The sequence below is a fragment of the Crocodylus siamensis genome, chromosome 2, assembly GCF_052110815.1.
Source record: "Crocodylus siamensis isolate JL-2025a chromosome 2, ASM5211081v1, whole genome shotgun sequence".
In the NCBI taxonomy this organism is placed as follows: Eukaryota; Metazoa; Chordata; order Crocodylia; family Crocodylidae; genus Crocodylus; species Crocodylus siamensis.
Genome location: NC_143396.1, coordinates 8,321,280 through 8,335,810, shown reverse-complemented (window position 1 = coordinate 8,335,810; position 14,531 = coordinate 8,321,280). Strand labels below are relative to the sequence as shown.

At 55.8% G+C, this 14,531-nt stretch overlaps 1 protein-coding gene across 2 annotated transcripts in view; it reads right to left on the bottom strand.

The window, feature by feature from the left end:
* FBXO41 (F-box protein 41) overlaps positions 1-14,531 on the bottom strand; it is a 59,345-nt gene that overhangs the window by 41,129 nt on the left and 3,685 nt on the right. For both annotated transcript variants that reach the window (XR_016440640.1, XM_090035116.1), the window contains exon 2: positions 7,497-8,482. Coding sequence is in view for 1 of the 2 variants with exons in the window: in XM_090035116.1 (XP_089891242.1) it covers positions 7,497-8,224 (728 nt within the window). In the remaining variant the exon portion in view is untranslated. The remainder of the gene's footprint in view (positions 1-7,496; positions 8,483-14,531) is intronic.

The window sequence follows — 14,531 nt, the reverse complement described above, 5'->3', positions numbered from 1 at the left end:
GTCCTACGTCAAAGCAGGGCTTTGGGGTCTGTAGTGCCGAACGCTGTTGCAGCCTGTTTCAGCAGTCTGGGACGAGCCCAGACACCTCTCCCATTTAGGCATCTAGTTCAGGATCAGCCTGGATCAGCAGGGCCTAAAAGACATCGCCGCTGTAGGTGGACTCGGACCTGCACTAGTCTTAGGCCAGTCCCTACTGGCTGCATTTCCAGGGTAGCAGCTCCAGCGATGATGGGTTAAACCTCTTGGTCACCTTCCTGGCAGCAGCTGTGCTGGGGGAAGGGAGCGCTGGCACGTCCTCTCCTCCACCGGGCTGCGATCTCCCGCAGGTCTCCTGGGACAGCGTCTGGCTCTGGTGCTGCAGAGCGTATTGATTATGAAGCCAGGGGAGAGATTCCCGCTCTGTGCAGCCAGCCCTTTGGACTCGAGACGGCGAGCGGCTGTTTTGAAATGGGCTGGGTTCACATGCAGCCCTCGCTGCATACTCTGAGGATCACAGAACCACAGACAGGAGGGTGGAAGGGAGCTCAGGAGGTCACATTTGGCCCAACCCCCTGCTCCAAGCAGGACCAGCCCCAACTACATCAGCCCAGCCAAGCCTTGGTCTACCTGGGTCTTAAACACCTCCAGGGATGGAGATCTCATAACCTCTCTGGGGAGCCTGTTCCAGTGCTTCACCACCCTCCTTGGGAGAAAATGCTTCCTAATATCCAACCTCAATTTCCCTTGCTGCAGCTTGAGCCCATTGCTCCTTCTGTCATCTGCCCCCACCGAGATCAGCCCAGCTCCATCCTCTTTGCAGCCCCCCTGCAGGGAGGTGGCGGCTGCTATTCAATCCCCCCTCAGTCTTCTCTTCTGCAAACTAAATCAGCCCAGCTCCCTCGGCCTCTCCTCACCAGTCTTGTCCCCCAGCCCCCAGCCATTTTCACTGCCCTCCCCTGGACTCTCTCCAATGTGTCCACATCCTTTCTGTAGTGGGGGGCCCACAGCTGGACTCAGGACTCCAGATGTGGCCTCCCCAGTGACGAATAGAGGGGAAGAATCACTGCCCTCCGTCTGCTGGCAACGCTCCTGCCGATGACGCCCAGGGTACTGGTCACCTTCTTGGCAAGTCGGGCAGACTGCTGGCTCATCTCCAGCTTCTTCTGTCACCCCCAGGTCCTTTTCTGCCCAGCCTGTCACCCCCAGCCTGTCCCGGTACATGGGATTGTTGCCTCCTAAGTGCAGGACTTTGCACTTCTCCTTGCTGAACCTCATGAGATTTCTTTTGGCCCAAACCTCCAATTTGTCTAGGTCTCTGAATCATAGCCCTGCCCTCCAGCATATCTGCTACACCCCACAGCTTGGTGTCATCTGCAGACTTGCTGAGGATGCGCTCTGCCATCTTCCAGGTCATTGATGAAGATATTGAACAAATCTGGCCCCCAAACTGACCCCTGGGGCACTCCACTTGATACCAGCTGCCAACTAGACATCGAGTCATTGATTAAGCCTGATGATCAGCCAGTTTTCTATCCCAATTCTCCACACTCAGCCTGGGAGACAGGATGGAGCAGGCTGGGTATGTCTGGATTACACCCTGGGTGTCTGGTGACTTGGGGAATCAGCCAGGAAGGACCCTCCTACTCGGCAGGGTGGCTGCTCTTGCTTTCTCTCTGCTGACAGCCCTCGGGTCTGGGAGCCTGGCTTGCGTTCGAGTGCCAATGCTGTCCCTATGTAGCAGAGCCCTGTGTTTCCATGGGCCTGACACATAGCTCATGCAAGTCCCATGAAATCCAGTCTCTGACTCCACCGAGCTTGGCCAGCATCACCCTCAAGGTGCCAGGGGCATGATACCTTGATGCCCTACAGCAGCGATTCTCAACCGGGGAGTCCATGCTCCTATGGGCTACTGTGCCGTCCTTTAAAGGGTGCTGCTGGCTGCAGTGCAATAGGTGTGCAAACACCTACATGTGATTCACAAGATGAATTCAGGGGTTTTAAGTAGGAATCCAGAGCGTTAAAACCACTCTGCCCTGTTGTGCACTGGCTGAGCTCTCTGCAACAGGCTCTGGTATTTTTTTGTAGTCAAGAAATGAGCGGAAGTGAAGAGCTGGCGTTTTATAAGAGGGGCCTGGAGTCCAATGAGGTGGAGAATCCCTGTCCTACAGCAACACAAACGTCACTGGGCCCTCAGACATGGGCAAACCCACCGCCCTGCTGACACATGAATCGCCATCACTATCCCCATGCCATGCCAGCCTCCTTACACCAGGACCTAAGTGGCCACGTCATGTCACGCCCCCACATGTCACAACATGCACCCGATGACATCAGATTTGCCCAGAGTTGTGATGCAAACATTGCCAGGTCACAGCCCAAGCCTGGCACCGACACTTTGGAGGATGCGGACGGGGATAACACCCAGTTTACACCAGTATTAGAGAGGACACACTCCTGCCCCCAGTGCACAAAACTGCTTCAGTGGACGCAAATAAGACCCTACCGCCACTCAACGTCACGGTGGCTAAAACTGCCTACGAATGCCCTTCCCAGGGTCCAACCTGCTCGGAACGATCTGCATCCATCCTTGGAGCTGACAAGGAGATTTTAGAGAAAAGCAGACATCCAGCCTTCAACTTGGGGCTTGTTTCCATAACCAGCAAAGCCTTCTTGGTGGGCAAAGATCATTGTGAAACATCTATCTGCCTCACAAGTTCCTCACCACACAGCATGTCTATACGTGCATTGACACTGGCTTAAATTTACTGCGCAGTAAATTACTGAGCAGTAAGCAGGCATTAAAGCACTTTAACACTAAAGTTAGTCCCAAGTCAGTCCACAAACACAGTGCTACTGTGCAGTAAGGCATTACTGAGCAGCAACTAATTGGGTGTAAGTTTGATACCGGCATGATACAGGTATCAAATTTATGCTCACATCAGCACCATCGTTACTGCGCAGTACAAGCATGCATGTGTAGATGCGGACCCATGCCATGGAGTAATTTTGGTGACTGCACAGCAAATGCGCACATGTAGACATGTCCACAAAGTCTTGGAAAAGCAGACTGCTTGGGATACCCACAGGATGAAGCCTGGGGCAGGGAAGGTACTACAGAATGGGGGAAAGCCCTGTGTCCCCGCTGGGCAAAGCACCTCTTGTTGCCCCTCAAATGAACGTGCTGCTGGGGTCGGTGCCTCTGTGTAACGGGGAGGTGCAATCACCTGCTGTGTCTGCCGCTGAATAAAAGGGTGGTCCCTGCCCTGAGATGCTTCCCTTCTAAATATGAGAGGAAACGTCTCTGACAAGCCCCGTGTGTTTGTGTTTGAGGGTCCAAGAATGAGGGGGAGAGGTGGAGGGGTCTGGGAGGAGGGAGCAGGACGACGGTTCATTGTACTGGTAGTATCTGCCTACTGGCAAGCAGAGAGGCCACCAACATCATGGGTCAAGGTCCCTTTGTGCTAGGTGCTGTACCAACCTCATGGGAAGAGGTTCCCCGCTCAAAACAGCTAGGTAAAAGGCCCGTGAACCTTTCCATGGGAGCAACTTAGGACCTGAATGTGCAGATCACACACACATGCACACGTACACATATGCATGTACACATGCAGGCAGAGTGCAAATGCAAAAGGGGCAAAGCATGGCGAGAAAACACAAGAGTCCATTCAGTTTGTGGAAAAAAAATAATACCAGGAAAAAACAACCAACCAAACCCACAGCTGCAGAGGTTAAGACAAGCCCAGGGCATTAAAGGGAGCATGAAGAACATTTGCAGCTGTGGCCAGGATCCAGAGATGCGTGGGGGAAACCTGAGCTGTCAGTAAGCGGGGAGAGTGCTGGGATGGATGACCTGGTACAGGCAGAGATGCCAGGCCCTTTTCCTCAATGCCATGGAAAACCTGGAGCAATTAGGATGAACATTAGGGGGAGGAAATCTCTAGAAAGCATGAACATCCACCAACCCCACGTCCAAGGGAGCAGTACAACCCACTGCCCCACCAGCAAGTCCAGGTGAGAAGTCACAAGCAAAGGGGAACAGCCTGGACGATGGGGGCAAGCGATGGAGCCTGACAAGTCCACAGCAAGGAGAAAAGAAAATCCCAAGTAGCCGGGCAATACAGACACAGCGCGAGCATGTTTGAGGTGGAAATCCAGCCCGACAGCCCTGACCACCTGCTCGATGGCACTACAAATGCAGCGGATGACAGGAAGGCGGCCAACGCAACAGATTCAGACCTGGGGTAAAATGCTGCACCGCGCGGCTCAGAAGCTCATGAAAGCCGGTGGGAATCGGAGCGCTGTCACGTGGATGGAAAACCGCCCAGGAGGCCTGAAAGAAAGGGTAATGCTATGTGGCAATGGAGCAAAGCGAGGGAGGGATGGGGGGGGTTTGGTCGGGGCTGATGTCTAGTCCTATTTAACATCCTCATTAACGAGGTGGAAGTCAGCGCAGACGTCGCATTTGTTCAATCTGCAGATCACCCTGAATCCGGCGGCGTCGAGAGCAGCAGCGAGGCCCAAGAGAAAACGCAGAGAGATGTCAGGGGTTGCTCCTTTGCAGGCGGAAATCCGTGCTGTGCCGCTGACACCCAGGAAGTAAAGCTGATTTACACCAGCTGGGATCTGGGAGAAGTGGGAGCCAAGGACAAAGAAGGCTGAGATCTGGGAGAGGTTATAACAGGGGTGGGCAATTACTATGGTTGCAGGACCACTTCGGGTGGTTTGGAGGGCCGGAGGATGGGGAACGAGTGGTGCTGGCCTGTTTACACCCCTTGGTGCGGTGGTGGGATGCCAATTTATCCTACCCATCCCCAGGCTCATCCACCTGGCACCCACTGCAGGCGGGGACTGCATGGACCCTGGTAGGCAGTGCATGCTCAGCTGGGTGGATGGGAAGGGGCCGCAGGGTGGTGACCGTGTGAGGCTGGGGCCTGGGCCAGAGCTGCAATCTGCTCCCCGCTCATCCCTGCAAGGGGTGCTGGTTCCCCAGGAAAGTGCAAGGCAGGGAACTGGTGCCCAGGCACAGGGATGAGCTGGGGGAGTGGATTGTGGCTCTGCCCTGAGTACAGTCACTGCCCCATGATCCCAGGCCTGGCCTCTGCCCACCCATCCCACCCCTAGACATTGCTCCCCACCTGCCCATGGCCCCATCCCACCCACCCGGCTGAGCGCGCTTGGCCCGTGGGGGTCCAGGGTCAGTCTCTATGGGGCAGCGGGTGCCGGGTGGATGGGTATGGGGTGCCTGGGCAGCAGAGCCAGGGTCCAATGGTGGCAGCGGGGCACACACCTGTCCCCAGGCAGTGGCGGCAGGGGCTGCTGGGGAGCCAAGTCCAGCTGCCGCACCACTCCCAGGTGCCCGAGAGCCACATGCAGGGATAGGGCAGGCCGCACCAGGCAGCCAGCCCCTCTGCACCCGGGAGTGGTGGGACTGGCCGCATGCACCACACCTGAGCTGCTCCCTGCACCTGGGGGCTGTATTTTGCCCACCCTTGGGTTAGAGCCAGGGATAGGAAATACACTGGGGGATGGGGAATAATCTAGGAGAGGAAACTTGAGACACAGCAGTGCTGGAAAACCCCTGGGCAGGGGAAGGACAGCAGGGCAGCTGCAATATGACAAGCTCAGACGAATGGGGGAGCTCAGCTAAATCCAGCTGTTTCCCCCTCAGTTTCTCCGAGCTTTGCAGGAAGAAGTACAACACCTTCTTGCTGAGCTGAAGACACACTGCTGCTCCTCCCGGGGGGTGTCATGACCATGCACAGGACATGGCTTTCTATTAGCAGTGACCCAGAGGGGAGCCCAGAGACAAGCAACCCCTCAAGAAGTTAGGGGGTTTGCCAGCTAGAAGACGAATTTATAGAAAACGATGGCCTCAAACCTACACTGGACCTGCACTGGCCTCACAGACAATGAGGGCAGGAAGGGAGCTCAGGGGGTCACATCTAGTCCAACCCCCTGCTCCAAGCAGGACCAGCCCCAACCACATCATCCCAGCATGTATCACTGCATATCGGATCTCATCATTTGGACCGAACGCCTGGACTTGCTTGTCGACCTCCACCACAGATTCAGCAACTCCTACCCTTCCACCAAACTCGCTTTGCATACCCCTCCGCCAACATCAACTTTCTGGATACCACATTGCACACCTGGGATGGCACCCGACAAACCACCATATACAGAAAACTGATGGACCACCACACGTGCGTCCACAAAGCCAGCAACCACCCCAGACACACCGAGAGAACTGTACTCTACGGTCAGGCCCTCGATACAACCTTCCTGATACCCACCTTATCAACCTGAGACATGCCTGTACCTGGCAAGGACACCCCAGCAGAGAAGAAGATCACCTCACTGAATGAGCCGCACAGATACCATTAACCGAAATATTAAACACAGTTGTCCTGGGGGCTGATACTTGATGAACTCCATAAGTAACCTCCCTCTAATGTGATATTCCCCTGTACAACACCAGCCCCTAACATCTCCCCTGGCAGGCCTTGGGCTGATCTCTACCTGTTCCAGCTCAAGTGATAATTTATCATGAAACCATTCTGGTTTGGATAGGCGATGAATGGGAAACTTAGATACCCTGATCGGTGGGAGGGTCTTCACTCCCAGGAGGGGAAGGGATTTCAGACAAGATGAGGAAGGCAATGAAAGAGAGGAAACTGCTTCATTTGGCGCGCTTTAAAACGAGAAAGGGCAGAGCCCTGGACAAGCTGCTGGGGGGAACAGCCCAGCACTGGGCGATCAGACATGGATGGGGTGGCCGGTCTCATCTCTAATGCCCACGGATCAGATTAAACTGGCCTCAGCAGGGCCCCTGTTCTCATACAAGATTGGACATCCGCATGGATAAGTAAAGAGCCACGGTTGCATGAGATAGTCAATCTCCTGCTTCAGCATTGAAGCTAATGTCCAAGATAAACCAGCAGAAGGGCTCCCACAAACCGTGCATGAAGCCAACAGGGCGACTTCTACTGAGCCGAGGTGCTGGCCCATGATGATAGCATGCTGGCCCTGGCAGGGTTTCCGGAGCTTGCACACTTACACAACATGCATGTGCATGTACACATGGCACTGCCACACCGGGTCACACCGCAGGTCCTGCCAGCCCGTTGTCATGTCGGTGGCACAGAGGCCGAGGGGAAGGGGATTTACTCAGGGCCTGTCCAGACTGACTCGTGGCTCTCTCCTGATATCTTCCAGTATTCAGTGTGCTCATTTGGAGACTGAAGCCCAAACTAGGATGTTTAATACGTGTCCTATGTCAATTTGCCCAATCCCCTTTGGACCCTGATTAAATTACCACTCTCAAGCCCCCTCCTCCCCAGCAGCATCCTGCGGCATGCGCCTACTGATGGAAACACACGTGCACCTGCACGTTCACAGACACGCATGCAGTTACATGGATGCAAGGACATGCACGCATGGCACAATGAGGGGAGCATGCCAGGGAGCATGCACCCTCCACCCTCCCCGCTGGGCGGAGGGGCAGAGGTGGGACTCACTGTTGCTTCTGGGTCAGCTCCTGCTCCTTCAGCACCAAGTCCTGCTTGAGAGACGCCAGCATCTCCACGCTGACGTCCACCTGCCGGGACAGCTCGGTGGCCCGGTCTTCCAGCTCCTGCTTCTCCCGGCTCAGCCTCACGCTCTCCTGCTTGGCTTTCTCCAGCTCAGAGCTCTTCCGGTCCAGCTCCACCTGGAGCCGGCCCACTTGGGAGGCGATCTTCTGCTCCACCTCCTCCGTCAGCTTCTCCAGCCGCTTGTCCACCTCCAGCTTCTCAAAAGCCCGGATCTTCAGGCGGGTCAAGCCTTCCTCGTAGACGGCGTCCACCGCGGCGGCCGCGGCTGCGGCGCTGGCGGGGGGTGTGCCGGCTGAGCTCATGGCCTTGCGGGTGAAGATCTCGGTCAGCGGGATCTCGATCTCGTGCACGTAGCGCGGCGAGGAGGCTGGCTCCAGCTCGTCGGCCGGGATGAGGTCGCAGGTAAAGCGCTGCTCCTTGCCCTGGAAGGACGTGCTCTCGAAGTAGTCTCGGCGCGCTGCCGGGGTCAGCAGGGTGGTGTCGGATGCCAGGGGGAAGACGGCAGCATCACAGATGCTGTTGGTTTTGGACAGGACGTAGAGGGTCTCATAGGTGTGGTTGTACTCCAGGTGGGCTCGCAGGGAGGAGAGGCTCCGGAAACGCTTGTGTTCCCCGCAGCGCGGACAGCGGTACGGCAGGTCCAGCGAGGCCATTCCTCAGCTGAAGCCCCCCCGCCTGCCGCGCACCCCTCCGCAGGAAACTGGCAGGACCCCTGTCATGGTGCAGGCCAGGGGGCGGCGGAAGGGGTGCGGGGTGGGGGGCTGGCGTTGGGGGGCAGCGGGCACCGCGGGGCAGGGCGCTGGCTCTGCAGGCGCATCTCTGGTCAGGGGCTGGCAGGACGATGGGGCGAGCCGGCGGCACCCTTCTTCCTGCCCGAGGGAGGTCTGGGCAGCATCGGGCAGCTCCACGTGCTGGAAGAGACAGTGAGGTTGGCAGCGGTCCCCCTCCGTCACCCCTACCCCACTCCTCCCTCCACCCCATCATCTCTTACCTCTGCCCTTCTGCCTCACCCCGAGAACCTGCCCTCTCTCTTCCCCTCCCTTCCAGCCTCCCTTCCTGATGCCTCCATCTGCAGCATCGTTGCACCTAGGGAAAAGGTCCTCGAGCCCCGGCTTCTTCCCATAAAAATTCAGCCCAGCTGATACATATGCCAGGTGTTATAAAACCACCCTTGCCCTCAAACGGCAGCCAGGCGGCTTCCCCAGGGCACTAGTTTCCAGTGGAGCTGACTGGTAGCAGAGCAGACAGGACCCCTGCGATAGGCACAGCCTGTTTCCCGGCATAGAAACACAGCGGCGATGCTACGACCATACAGGAATGGAGAGAGACGGGACGGTCCCTCATCCCCCCCTAAGCCCGCCGACGACCCCATGCCATCCAGAAGCAACCACCAGGCATCCAGAGGTCTTTATTTCCTTATTTTGAATCTCTACAGGTTCTGGATGCCCCCCTTCCCCAAAAAGCACTGGGCTCAGGGGCCCTCTGCACGACGACTCATCCCAGGGGCTGGGTGCTGAGATGTATGTTGGCAGAGATGCTCTGGGGAGGAGTGCATGGCTGGAAAGGATGGGATGAAGGGGCTTGGGAAGCCCACAGTGGGGTCACCAGGGCTGCAAGTGGGTCAGGAAAGAAGGTCCCTGGGAACAGTTGTGTGTGGGGGGGACACGCAATTTCCTAAGGCTAACGAGGCGAGCGCTGCCAGCAGACACGGTCCTTACCAGCCTAAACGCCTCTTTCCTTCCAGTCCGGGGGAGGGAGTGTAATCAGGTGTGAAAGTGGCCAGACTCCCCTCCATTCCTGCTAGCCAATGCCAGGGAGATCCCCCCCAGTAGAAACCAGTCAGAGCCCATCACGCGCCCGCCCTGGACAGGCGGGCTGTTTTCAGCTGCGTTTTTCCCTGCTCTGGGCACCGGAGGGATTTCTCTCCTAATGACCTCCTTGGAAACGAACGGCGGGACGGATGCGTTAGATCAGCCCCGCTAGACCCTGCGGCGCAACTGTCTCCTGCAATTACACGCCGGAGCACCCTCTCCGGCGCCCGGGCCAGGCCACGCGAGCCCGTGCGCCTGCCTGACTCTGGGGTCAGGAAGGATCGTGCTGCGCTGTCTCCAGCTGCAGACGAGCCCCCGCAACTCCCGGGAGGTTATTTCCGTTGCAGTCCATTGTAAGCCCCGACCAACAAGTGAAATGGGGGTTTGTGGCATGGACTGCTTTTGCTCCATGCCTCTATGAGATACGCTTTGGGGGTCACCTCCTGTGATCTTCACCTGCCCCTCGGTTTCTTCCTGCCTGCCAGAACCACCTGCCAGGCAAAGAGGCCGCTGGCACACATGCATGGGCAGTAACAGGGCACCGGGATGGACTAGCCGGGTATCTTGTAGCCACCTGCCGACCTCTTGAAAGATCCTTGAGGAGCAGGAAAGCGGAGGCTTCATGGTACAGCACAGGCAAAGACAGTGAAACCCCCTACATGTGTACACACGCACGCACACATATGCACCGGCACATCTCAACCTCAGGTGGTGTGAACACAGGTCGGTGTGAGGAGGTGCACACACACACTGAGCAATGTGCCTCAGCCGGAGGTGATGTGAACACAGTTAGGAGCAAGAGGTGTACACACACACACACACCCCAACATGCCTCCGCTTGACGTGGTGCGAACACAACTAGGTGTGAGGAGGTGCACACACAGAGAGAAACGCACATCAACATGCCTCAGCCGGAGGTAATGCGAACAAGTGTAAGAGTGAAAAAGTACACATGTGCATGCAATGGCCAATGTGCCTGAGGTGGTGTGAACATATCTTGGAAGGAAGAGGTACACACGTGCACAACTGAGCACACACTCACCAACATGCCTCAGCTGGAGTGGATCTGAACAGTTAGGAGCAAGAAGGTGCACACACACAGATGCACACCAACATACCTCTGCTTGAGGTAGTGTGGACACAGCTCGGTGAGAGGAGGTGCACACACAGAGAGACACACACCAACGCACCTCAGCTTGAGGTCAGATGAACATGCCTAGGAGTGAAGAAGTACACACACACACACACATATGTGTGTGTGCACTTGCCAACGTGCTTGAGGTGATGTGAACACATCCTGGAAAGGAAGAGGTACACACATGCACAAGTGCACGCACACGCTCACCAAGACGCTGCAACCTGAGGTGGTATGGCACAACTACGAGTGAGGCGTATATACACACACACACACACACACGTGCATGCACAGACACACACACTCACCAACCTGTCTGAGATGATGCAACCACATGGAAGAGCGAGAAGGACTTGGCCTTGGTGCCCTGTGCCATAGTGCTGTGCCCCCTTGCTGACTCCAACAGGGCTGTGGGCCAACACCTTACACCGTGCAATACCTGGCAGGTGACCGGCGTGGCACTTGCTTCCCCCTGAGGTTTCACTCGGCTCCAGCAGCACCTGACTGGGATACCAATGCATGCTGAGAGGGGCCGTGTGAGCGGTGGAACCTGACCCGAATGGCAAAGCTTGCTGGAGTTGGCCACGGAGAAGCTCTTCAGGAAAGGCAGTGACCCAAACAGTGCTTGCAGAGGATGTACAATCTCAGCACCACCAGCAGACCCTTCTTGGGGTCTAATCCTCTCCCAGGAAAGCTCAATGGGGGGCCTCAGGGCCTGGCCCATCTTAGAATACCTTTAGCCTAACTCTAAAGCCCCTTTGTGTCCCATCGTGCATGACCTCAGGGAGGCGGGCAGTGGGGTGTGCTAAGGGGTGCCCTTCTCAGATACCTGGTGCGAAGCACCCCAAAAATGGCACCTTTTAAGGCCCCTGTGGCAGATCGACACCAAGTTCCTGTGTCAGGCAGCTGCAGGCTCAAGTGCACGCGGCTGCTCTGCATGTGTGGGCGCCAAGCCAGCAGGAGGCCAGCGGGCAGGGCAATTAGCACGGACACTCAGATGCACTAATTAGCCGGCCGGCAGCACTGTGTAAACACAGCTACACCCCTCCCAGTGCAGGAGGCCACATGCAGAGGGAAGCATGGTGTCTTTGAACTCACCACCGCCTGGTGCGGCCAGCTTGCAGTGCAGACCTGTTCTTTGTGTCTCGGTGCCCCATCCGAGCCAGAGAGACTGCAGCCGTGCCTGGCCCATACAGGGGCTGTGACACTACAAGCATTAAAGAGCACAAAGCACTAAGTGACGGCGGACCCTCATGAGCTCTTTTATCCTCCTCAGCATCAATGGCAGAGTCCAGGGGAGGGGAGCCAGGGCTCCTGGGTTCTGCTCCCTGCTCTGCTACTGGTCTGATGGGGTCACTTCACCACCCTGGACACGTGTACCCTATGCATAACCTGCATTCATCTCAGCTCCAGAAGTACCACCTCTCCTCTTGGGACTGTTTTGACTCCTGCCCACGTCCATCGTAGTGGTTTTGAACCCGGGTTCTCCTTAGGGACCTTTAGCTGCATTCAGACACATCCTCCCATATCCACCACCCTCCTTGCACCAGCCCAGACAGCGGGGAACAGCCTAAGACAAGGACGTCGATGGCTGTGGGCAGGTTTGTTATCGGCAGCGATGGCTGAGAGGCCCGGGAGCAGCAGGCTGACGGGAGCCAGCAGTGCTAACCCAGCAGGTCCTGGGGAAGCGTTAAATGGCCCTGACGAGCAGAAAATAATGAGCACACAGGTGACTGGGGAACTCAGGGAAGAAGAAGCTGGACTGACAGGTGGGGAGCACAAGCAGGGATGCAGGAGCTGTGCAAGCACGCCATCAGCTTCCCTCTCTGTGCAACCACGGCCAGATTCTGACCATCTTTCACCTCTTGGGGTTGCATGGGATCTACGAGGAAAAGGCAGAGACATGAACCCTACTCTGAATCCCAGCCTGTGATTGCTGCCTCTAGCCCGTGACTCCCATTTGAGCTCCAACAACATGCATTGCTGCAGCTGGGCCTGCCCCTTGAACCCAGGGCCTCCAGCATTGCATACAAGAGCCCTAGCCCTGGGCCAACCTTTCCCCACTCACAGGTAACACGTGCGGGTGGCATTTAGGCCCAGGACATATCCTTGGGGTCTCAATCCTGGACAAAGGCCTTCATGCTGTGGGGTTCATTCTGCACCCATTCCCCATTGCAGCAATATCCCAAGGGCACCCCATGGAAGCAGGGCTGGGGTCCAAGCTTGATAGTTCAGTCATTGTTAGGTAAATGATCTGATATCTTTTATTAGACCAACTCAAATAGTAGGAATGATTCTTCTTTGCAAGCTTTCAGGTATAAATGCGCTTCATCAGGCTGAGGAAGCATCTGCAGCTGGTGTGTATGTCCTCAGCCTGACAAAGGGTATTTATACCCAAAAGCTTGCAAAAAAGAATTGTTTCTACTATTTGAGTTGGTCTAATAAAAGAGACCAGATTTACCCAAAGGACCTTTTAGACCAACACGGCTACAACTGACAGCCCAGAAGTCAGTGAAATAAAATCAGGCCCCAGGTCTGCGCAGGAGAAGAGTCTTTCATTCTCATGGGTCTGCAAGTTGTTCCCATCGCCTAAATGGGAGAAAAACTCCAAACCCAGCAAAAAAAATCACAAACAGAAAACCTGAAATGAAAGGCTTGGGTCTATCGAAGCATGCAGTTAGGACCAATTTGAAACCCTTCCATTTCCCTGGAACTCGTCTCCTTCACTTTTCTGTTCCCCAAAATGTTGAAATCAAGAGTCATTTGGACTCAGGAAACCCATAAGGAAATACCGAACCGGGACGTTATGACAAATCCCCGACCTTTTCCCTCCAGGGATTGAGTCAGGAGACAAATCAGAACCAACCCTGTTTTGCAAACGGTTTTGTTTCAATGCAATTCCCTCCTGATAACCCTGCCACAATCAGACCTCGACCCGGAGTATCTGATCACACTTAGTTTTCATTGCTGACACGGGGCCCATCGGGAGGAGTCACCTTCAAGCTTCAGCCTATTCAGAAGAGGACTTAACCACCCGCGTGCATTCCCCCCAGTGCCTTTTGTGTCGACAGAGCTGGAAACGCGTTGCAAACAGAGTGAGGATCGTTTCACCTGCCTCCGCGAGGCAGCTGCATCTGGGGTGGAACACCACAGCTCTCGCACAGGAGTCTGGGAGGGCAGGAAGGAAAGAGGTCCACCTCTGCTGGGGAGAAGGCCTGCTCATCGCACCAGGGAAGGGATTTTGGTGGCTGGGGCTGTAACCAAATTAAACAGGCCCCAGCTTTAGTGCTGGTATTTAGCGCCTGAAAGCTCATCTTGCATCATAAAAACCCCGTTTCTGGCTTTCTTCTTTGCAGCAGCCTTTCAAAGCTGCTCTCCTGCTCCCCCCACACCTCTTATCTCCTTTTCTCCAAGCGAAAACACACACACAGCTGCATTTCAGCCCCTCTGTCATCTTTGTCCCTCTCCCCTGGATCCTTTCCAGTTCCTCTCCTTCCTCACTCGCTGTCTGTATATCTTTGCTGGATCACAGGCCGCTCCGCAGACCTGTTGAAAAAATTGAGGGATTTCGCAGCGATGGCTGCTCAGCACAGATCTGTGTGCATCTCCTGTGCTTTCTCTTCCTGGAACAGATGATCCCAGCCCCTTCAGCAGGGGATATACAGGCAGCGAGGAAATGCAGCACAGCTCAATTCATCCCTTGCGGCCACCCTGCAGCACCAAGTCCCAGAGGTAAATCATGCCGGGCATGGCAGGGATGAAGCCGGCACACCCACTGCTATCCTGGACGCAGGTTTTGGTGACCTGTAACGCTCCAAAACTTTGAACATTCAGGCAGAAACTCTAGCGATGAAGGGCTCTCCGCTTGAAAACCAGCACAGGAGAGAATTGTATTTAACTTTGAGTCCAATGGGCCAGATATCTTAGAGAATAAAAAATGTACAATCCCATCCTTCGGTGGGGAAACACGAGAACTGCTGTTTACTGGGTCAGCCCACGGTGCCCGGTCTCCTG